At 42.9% G+C, this 8,947-nt stretch overlaps 1 protein-coding gene across 1 annotated transcript; it reads left to right on the top strand.

The window, feature by feature from the left end:
* Window positions 1-1,490: 1,490 nt before the first annotated feature.
* On the top strand, window positions 1,491-6,611 carry dipk1b (divergent protein kinase domain 1B). The gene is made up of 5 exons (XM_053887991.1): window positions 1,491-1,914; window positions 3,553-3,687; window positions 4,713-4,820; window positions 5,444-5,614; window positions 5,692-6,611. Exons 1-5 carry the CDS (start codon window positions 1,846-1,848, stop codon window positions 6,502-6,504), a joined length of 1,296 nt encoding a protein of 431 aa, XP_053743966.1. The 5' UTR covers window positions 1,491-1,845; the 3' UTR covers window positions 6,505-6,611.
* Window positions 6,612-8,947: the final 2,336 nt, after the last annotated feature.

Genomic DNA, 8,947 nt, shown 5'->3' on the forward strand with positions numbered 1-8,947 from the left:
GTCTTTCCCGAAATAAAGTGGACATACAAAAATCTCATTCAATAAGACCTATGTTGGGAATTTATATTTAAGTATTTTTGCCTGCTTTGCATCTCAATGACGGTGACGTAGTGACATCGATCACACATGAATGGCTGTAATTCCCGATAGCTCTGAAGGCAATAAGGAGGAACGGTCATCGGTAAACGACGACTAGAATCTTCGTTTGTATTATTTCTGTATTATAGGTCATGGATAGAAATTACAATTATTCATTATATTGTGTATATGTCTACAGTATTGGCCTTTATTCCTCGTGTTTAGGAGCACAGCGCTCTGTACTTTGATGATCTAAAAGAAATTAAGATTTGTTATATTATCCGTTGTTTTTCCATGTTTAAAGTGTTGAAGCCATTTGACAGGTCATGTAACCTATTCTTATGGCAAACGTTAAATAATTTATGGATGGCCACACTTATTTTCCGAGCAATAAATATTTCACAGTCATCTAATCTATAATTTATTCTAAATTTTTTTATTGGGCAAACTTCCTTGAATATTATGGTTAAGTGTTAACTAAGGTTTGTATTATTATTGTTATTGTTATTATTATTATTGTTGTTATTATTATTATTGTTGTTGTTGTTGTTGTTGTTGTTGTTGTTGTTGTTGTTGTTGTTGTTGTTGTTGTTGTTGTTTGTAGTAGTAGTAGTAGCAATGAAATAATTTTATCAGACTTTCGAAATTATTGAACACAAATAAGTGCCAGTCAGTCTAATTGGGAATATTTATGATATGCAAGCTTCTGGACAAAAGAAAGGAAAAGAAAGGCTATGTCTCATAGCCTGACCTTCAGTTCTGAGGAGATCAGGTAAAATTGCATCACATTCATTCCAGCGATCCATGGCTCAGTGAAGAAACATCGACGATCATCCATCCTTGTTAAATTTGTATGTGACCGATATGCATAGTCTTGCTGTGCTTTTGAGTTTAGGATTGTGAATTCACATCAACCTTCAGCATATCAATGTTGTTTAGGGCTTTCGCATTAAACCAAAGCACTAGAGGGAGACGATCAAAGTGACTGTGTTGTGCATCGCAATAGAATGGCGACTGGGGTCACCACCCCAGTTAATAAATAAATATGTGGAAGGACATGAATGTCAATGCCATTGCAGAAACCTAAGCCTTTTAAACCGTTTGTTTTGATAGATAATGCTAAGTGCAGAACTACAGGATTAAAGTACAAGTCTCGTATTTATATGGTTCTAGAAAATACAATATATTTGACTAATATATTTAATACGATTTAATTTAGTAATATGATCGATGATTAGGAAGCTTCGCATATAGTGCCTATTTCTATTTATTCATTTTGTGGCTTGTCTCTATGACTTAAAAAAAAATTTTTTTTTTTAGAACGATTTGTTTTTCGTATTTGTACCCGGAAATTCCGTATATAGTCCGAAGCAAGTGGAGATCTTCCCCTTTAAGAGGCGATGATGCGTCGCTGGGAAACAGCAGCTGCGGTTTTCTAGAGAGACGTCGTTCCTTTTTGCATCCTGATGATCATCGTTTATTCGGTCTCTTCGGAAGAACATAACGGAATGAGCCGTTTTGCGCTCTGCCGCTCGCTCGGATGGAGCGACCACTGACCCCGGTCCTTCTCGGTGACGCGCTTGTATTTCAGCCGTTTTGTGGTCCTCGCAAGTGAGAATAAGGTGACAGATGGAGGTACACATGAGCGGCGCAGCCTTCAGTTAGCGGAATGGACCTTGCTGAGAGGCGTTGCGTGTCAGCTGCGGCAGGAAGGATGTGATAAGACCCCGGTATCTCGCTCCGCTGGCCCCCGACAGAGAGACCACCATGTCGCCCAGGGCTCTGAAGAGACTGGTCCACTTGGTGCTGCTCTGCCCGCTCTCCAAAGGCCTGCAGGTGGGTTTGTTTCGCAGAATGCACTGGAGATTGGTTGCGATTTTAAGAATCTTTATCAGACCCTTTTATTCCCTATAAAAGAGACTTGTTTGGTCTTGCGTGTTTTGCGTGTTATATACAGTGTTAGCAAGAGGAAGCGGTCACCGTAACGACACGTAGAGTGAAGTGGGAAAAGAACATGTTCATTTATATATATAATTTTGGTTTGAAAATAAGCCGGCACTATATGGTGCCCCCTTCGCATTCTGTTGGCTTCGTGACGTCAGCTCATTCATTCAACCCGCCAATGATAATGGGGTTAACTGTTGTCTTGAAGGATGGAAAAATGTTTTGTTGTGAGGGAAAGTAAATTGTATTTGCATTTCCTAAGGCTCAGTTTGATTTCCAAGGTGGGGGTTGTGTGGCGTCACCAGCTTTTGCTGTTACTCTAAACTCGCATGTTGAAATCCAATGGTTTAGACTGAGACTGGTTCAAGGGTTTTGATTTTTTGCTTTGAGCGTTTTATATGACGCCTGAACGTGTCGCTCAAGCTGTGACTCTGCCGCCCCAAATGTGTCGCATCACCCCTGCCATATTGTAACGCAACCTTTTGTAACCTGTTATGAGGGATGCACCAATCCCCTTCTTGGTATCGGTTATCGACCCGATCCAGCCTCTCAAAGTGGGATTGTTGAAAAAAATGCCTGTCCGGGAAGCCGATCTTGGCATTAAAACTGTACGTTAGAATGATAACATGGCATCAGCGGATACTTAACTCAGCACGTCACCCTCCTTGCACCGTCAACTGCAACATTGACATGCAACATGTGCAAAGACTGTGCAACGTTTGGTTAAGACCAAGTTTGTAATTCCATATGAAGACAAGCATGACCTGTGCCACCCCACAGCATGGCAAGAAGTTTAATACCGTAACACTGGTATGAGATCCGTATCGGTCCATACCCAAAGCACAGGTATCAGTATCTGGACCATAAAGGTCAGATGGGTACATCCCTTCCTGTAATGCTTTTGACGGTGTGATGTACCTTTGAGATTCATGTTTGTTATTTTGCTGGAGCAGAACCTCAAGTATTGTACGGCCTCAGCTTAGTGTTTATTTCAAGAACTGTATTCAAAACGACAAAGTGCACAATACATTATTGACATTAGATATACGTGTATTATTACCACCTTGAATGTCACTTTAGCGTCTTATGACTTTCTGAGTTTGGGGTTTGTGAGGAATGGGAAAAAGCTTGGAAGGTCTCTTTATTAGATGTCCGATGGTATACATAGCATCTGATGTGGCTCTCCTTACTGATGGTTGCCGTAGAAGTCAAGGTTGTTCTGTCTCCATTTTCCCAGTGACATCGCATCATCACATTTGATGTGGAGTGCTATCACTATTCTTCTCTGCAGAAAAGTCCAATAACAGAAACAGCTTGATATTTGTCTGCTTATTAATACGTACGAGAGTCACTGCTGAGTCTTTAAATCAGTTGAGATGAGTTCTCCAGCTCTGACCCCGGTGACCTGACCCATGCTTGACCTTTAATGCTTGTACCCAATGTAGATCCCAAAAAACGTTTCATGTTGAATACGCTCTGCTTTGAAATGCTGTTCAGCTTCATATCTTTCTTCCCTGTCGCCCTCTACAGACCCGTCTTCCTGCTGTCAAGGTGAAGTATCTCCTCCTGGCCTGGCTGGGCATCCTCATTGGCGGCTGGCTGGTTTACATGCAGTACTCCTCGTACTCCGAACTCTGTCGAGGACACGTCTGCCAAATGGTCATCGTAAGTGTTCGCTGGAGATTTAATCTGTGTTTCGCAGAAGCAGCCTCAATGTTCCAGAGTGTGGTTTTCTCTCCACCAGCATCGATTGATTTGGTTTTCTGTTACAGGCGCTTAAGTCCTGCTCGATTTAATTACAGTACAATTGCAGTTTAACATCTGTGTGGTTGAAATGCCGTCTCTCAAGAGTGGCAAGTGCTTCCTGAGAGAGCGGCAGCGTGTTGAGGAATGTGGTCATATCAGCACTTTTATAAACCACCAAAATGCTGCGCATAGTAAGAACGGACGACAGCCGAAACTGGCCTGCAGTGTCCTGCTATTTTGGACAGCAAGACAAGCAGAAATATAATATTTAAATCAGAGGCCTTATCAGTAATTATTCTGTAACTAGTCACATGATCTGGTGTTGGCGGCAGCTGTTACATTGAATTAGCCTGTCATCAAAGCAGCAAAATATTATATTTTTTTGGTTTTATTTTGTCCTATATTTTCCTCAAAAATGGAGATCCAGATGATAATAAAATGTATTTGCTAAATATATCTCAATAGAATGTCTTTGATATGAAAGCTCATTGTAAATAAGTGTAATTACACCATGGCGTTAAATGTATATATGTTATTTGATTGTATATCATTTAAGTTAAAGGTTCTCAATATGCTTCATAAATATAGGATTTAAGTATCAGAACTGTGGATGAGATATAAAGGCACATTATCACATTTCTTTCACAGTTTTTGTTTTATGGATGTAGAACAAGAAGTTAACAGTCCAGATGAAGAAATTAAATAAAAATGAACAGATCAAAACCACTGTTCAGAAAATGAATGATGAATAAAAAAAATATTTTTAAATATACATTCATTAAGCCAGTACATTTGGAGTTTAAACTGTAGGTAAATATTCAGGGTCTTTGCGGTCAGAGGGAGAATGTTTTGCAGGGGATTTAAATATACCAGTGTGAAGGGCCTGAGGCTGTCAACTTCTGTTTCCTGCTGGTAATGAGGTGTATTTCCTGTTTCCCTCGCAGTGCGACCACTACAGGAGAGGACTTATCTCGGGCTCGTCCTGCAAAGCTTTGTGTGATCACAAGAGTCTGACGCTGCATCGCTGCATGTCCACGTCCGCCATTCACCAGGTAGTAGACACAGAGACCAGAGTTCAGATGTTTGTCTCAAGGAAGAACTTCACAATCTCCAGCTGCTGTTTGAGGAACGAAGCGTTGTGTGCTCAGACACATGTTTAGCTCAGCTATGAGCTCACCACCTGAAGCTGGGTGTTCAAGTCTGACCAACCCATGTGTGGGTGTGTGTGCGCATGTGTTTATGTACATGTATTAATATTCTTGTGTGGACCAATCTATGACAAGACATTGATCTTATGAGGACATATTGCTTTGTGCAGACATTTTGGCTGGTTCACATAGAGTTTTGAGGGTGAAAACGTCAAAATAATTGGGTCATTGTAATCGGGTTTCAGTTTGGTTAAGGGTTCTGGTTGAGGTTAGCCTGTTGTTTTGGATGGTTAAGTCAAGGTTAAGCAGCTGGGGATATGGTTATGGCAACGAGTGGTCCCCAGAAAGATGGTGTGACAAACCTGTGTGTGTGTGTTGGGCTCTTGGAGGTTTAATTTGGAGGTCAAAATTTGGGAGTGGCAACATGGACAGTTATGTGATAGTCAAATCCCAAATGAAAGTGCCTGTGGTGTGCTTGTGTGTGAACGTGTTTGAACGCCAACTGTGTGTGCCTTGCTCATGGGCAGGTCTACAGCGGACTGTGGAAGGAGAAGCTGGTCGTGATCAAGTGCGGAATCGAGGACCGGGTGAGGAGCGATGGCAACTCTTTTCTGCCGCAGGACACAAGGCTGTACGACAAACCGACTCGGGGAACGTCCATCGACGAATTCAAAGAAATGCTGCTTGGCTACCTGAAGGTGTGCTATCAAGGCAGAATTGTGACGGGCTCCCTGAAGGCTTACAACTTATCTGTTCCTCTGACCTTTATCTCCAGACGAACCTGGGCGAGCAGTCTTCTCTGGGCTCCCTGGTGGACCAGATCATCAAACTGTCCGACGTCAACCATGATGGTAAAGTCTCCCTCGCCGAGGCCAAGTCCATCTGGGCTCTCATCCAGATCAACGAGTTCCTCCTCATGATGGCGCTCCAGGAGAAGGAGCACACGCCCAAGTTGCTGGGCTTCTGCGGGGACTTGTATGTGACGGAGCGTGTGAGCCACAGCTCCCTCTACAGGCTAGAGGTGCCACATTACCTCCAGGCGCTGGTGCCTGGGGCGCTCAGAACGGCTCTGAACCACTGGCTCGCCCCGTCTTGGCCTCGGCGAGCTCGCATCACTATCGGCCTGCTGGAGTTCGTGGAGGAAGTCTTCCACGGATCCTACGGCAGCTTTCTGATCTGTGACACTAGTCCTCTGCATGTGGGCTACAACAACAAATTTGACTGTAAAATGGCAAACCTGCGCAGCGTGGCCTCGGATGCTGCAGTGAGGGGATATTTAAAGGGTCGGCGCTGTGAGACCAACGCCGACTGCACGTACGGCCGGGACTGCACGGCCACCTGCGACCGGCTGGTGAAACAGTGCAACACGGAGGTGGTGCAGCCCAACCTAGCCAAGGTTTGCATTCTGCTTCAGGACTTTCTGCTCTTCGGAGCGCCCGCGGATCTACGTGAGGACCTGGAGAAGCAGCTGCGCACGTGCGTGACGCTGAGCGGACTGGCCAGTCAGATGGAAGTGCACCACTCGCTGGTGCTCAACAACCTGAAGACCATACTGTGGAAGAAGATTTCAAACACCCAGTACTCCTGAAGTGTTGAGAAGCGATTGAACTTTGACCTCTGTTTTCATTCTCTTTAAGTCCTCTTTAAGCTACATTGTGCCATACACTTGGAAACTGAGACAATCAGACTTCAATAAACTCTGAACCTCAGGATGACTTTGGTTTTTCTCTCTGGCTCTCAGACACATCTGTCTGAGCGTCAGCTGCGGTCAACCCAAAAGGAGATTATCAGATTTGGAAAGTCAGGAATTCTAATCGAGATAACCTGAGTGGATTAACCCACAACAAGTACACAGATGAGAAACGCTAGACTGGACTCAAGCAAGCATAATGGATATTTAATAGTGTACTGCAAAGAAACAACCGCGTAAATATTTTAGCGCAGTCAAATTATAAAAAATATAAATCTTCAGCATGGATTGAGGTAAAACAGGGGCAGACCCCAGGCACTCTGGAGAGATGATGTCTCTCAGTGGACTTGGAACACCTCAGTACTTCCCCCAGAAGAGCCAGAGGAGGCTTCTATGGAGAATGAAGTCCAGAAAATGGCCACAATGGCACCCCTCAAATGGAAAAGCTTGCACACCATGAGTCTGACGTCTTCATGTCGGAATCATAAAAACTGCAAAATGTGTAAGTAGTAAACTCAGCTCTTTATTTATTCAAATCTTTAATGAATCAGTCAGCAACTCACAACAATGCACATTTCAAAATAAATGTTCAAGTTCAAAACACTCACAGCCACGTTGTGGTTTGATTCTGAAGGGAGAGGAGGGAAAAAGTGTGATGTGAGGACGAGCTGATTTATAAACGTTTATTTATTTTTCAGTCACAACTAATGATTATCTGGCCTAGTTCCATACCCGGGTTCCACAGAGCAGCAGGAACCGAGCTATCGTGAGCCAGTTTCTTTCTGCCCTCTAACTATGCAACAGAGACAAGTGGGTCAGAGTTGCGTTTCATGGGGCAATTCATTGGGAAAATAAAGTATCAAGGAGCAATTTACCGCCAGAGGATCCTTAGAGCAACTGATCCGCTGCGCGCCGGTATCCAGATCAAGAGGAGGAGAATCAAACACAGTTGTCCCACTAGAAAAACAGGAGTTCAGAAAGCAAAAATGATGGGGAGACGGAAATGAGAAGTGAACGCCATATTAAGGTCGCGCAATGATTATTGAATGAATATTCAAATATGATCTAATATTAGCGTGAACACACTCGATAAAAATTATTTTATCATCAATCATGACATGAAAAAATGTAAATGATCTTTAAGCCATCCTTCAACATTGTGGTTTAAGTTCTCAACTAATAACGCCACTACGCGTGCGTATTGTTTGTACAAAAAACTAAGGGACAAAGATAATCTATATAAAAATGGTCATTAAAAAATTATAATAATAATAACACCAAGCTATCATATACGCACGGAATATGATATTTCAGCAACAGTTCCAACGACCAAATATTGTCGTTAGTGTTTACATGGAGGCCTCACTGCGGTCAGTCAAAGTTTAGCTTGAATTTCAAGGCGAATTTCGAGGCGCTATTCTATGTATATACCGTATCATCCAAGTTCACCAATATCATTTTGCGAACTCGCCCCTGTCAAACATTTCTCCATATCGGATGGTCTTCGATACTTAGCAAATCAGTAACTTAGTCAAGCGCTTGTTTCAAATGTATTTAATGCGTTTACCGCTGATGACAAACCTTGCCGACAGGTTAGTTAGAGTTAAGGTTAGCAGTAACACTCACCATCCACATGAGACTCGCTCGGACGCGTGAATTTGCGTCTTGCCTACGTCATAAAAAAGTCGCGGAAACAGACCACTTTCGTTTCCGCCTAATATCTTCAAAATAAAAGTACATAAAGTAAGGTCGCTGACACTTGTCATTGGATACTCTATATTTGAATAGGTTTGGAGATGCGCAGACAGTTAACATTTATGATATGCATCCACAATTAGATCGATCGTAAGTCCACAACAAGCTCATGAGTGTTAAAACGTTAAATGTTAAAACAGGCTTTCGTGTCTTCGTGAATTACAATACACATAACTAAGTCGAAAACTTTAAGACTCGTCGGCACATTACATCTAAATCTAAACAAAAATCCTCAGCTGTTCTCTTATTTTGCAGGACGAGAACAATTAACCTTCCTTCCTCATATTCTGAGTTTAGGTGTGAGGGCAGCAGCAGTACCTGCTTCCACTGGCTCCATCTTGAGGAACATTGAGGTGTTCGCATCTGTCATGTGTCAACTGTCTGCCCTATGGAATCCTTCCAGGTTGACACCTCACAAGTCCATGAGGCGTCTTAACAAGAATAAACTCAACTGGCATCTTATGGAGTCTCACCTGGATCCTCTCTCCAGGAGTCAAGGCACCATGCAGACAAATTGACTATTTTCCTGTATCTGTGATCTTGCTCACCTGGTCACGAGCCAAAGATCTGATGACAACGAAAATGA

The sequence above is a fragment of the Synchiropus splendidus genome, chromosome 1 (genome assembly GCF_027744825.2).
Source record: "Synchiropus splendidus isolate RoL2022-P1 chromosome 1, RoL_Sspl_1.0, whole genome shotgun sequence".
Taxonomy (NCBI): Eukaryota; Metazoa; Chordata; class Actinopteri; order Syngnathiformes; family Callionymidae; genus Synchiropus; species Synchiropus splendidus.

What these genes read in the sequence shown, in the direction of transcription:
- dipk1b (XM_053887991.1), top strand. Translation starts at nt 1,846, where the DNA reads ATGTCGCCCAGGGCTCTGAAGAGACTGGTCCACTTGGTGCTGCTCTGC. An exon ending in ACGTCTGCCAAATGGTCATC is followed by an intron (nt 3,688 to 4,712) that starts GTAAGTGTTCGC and finishes TTTCCCTCGCAG; the next exon opens with TGCGACCACTACAGGAGAGG. An exon ending in TGCTGCTTGGCTACCTGAAG is followed by an intron (nt 5,615 to 5,691) that starts GTGTGCTATCAA and finishes CTTTATCTCCAG; the next exon opens with ACGAACCTGGGCGAGCAGTC.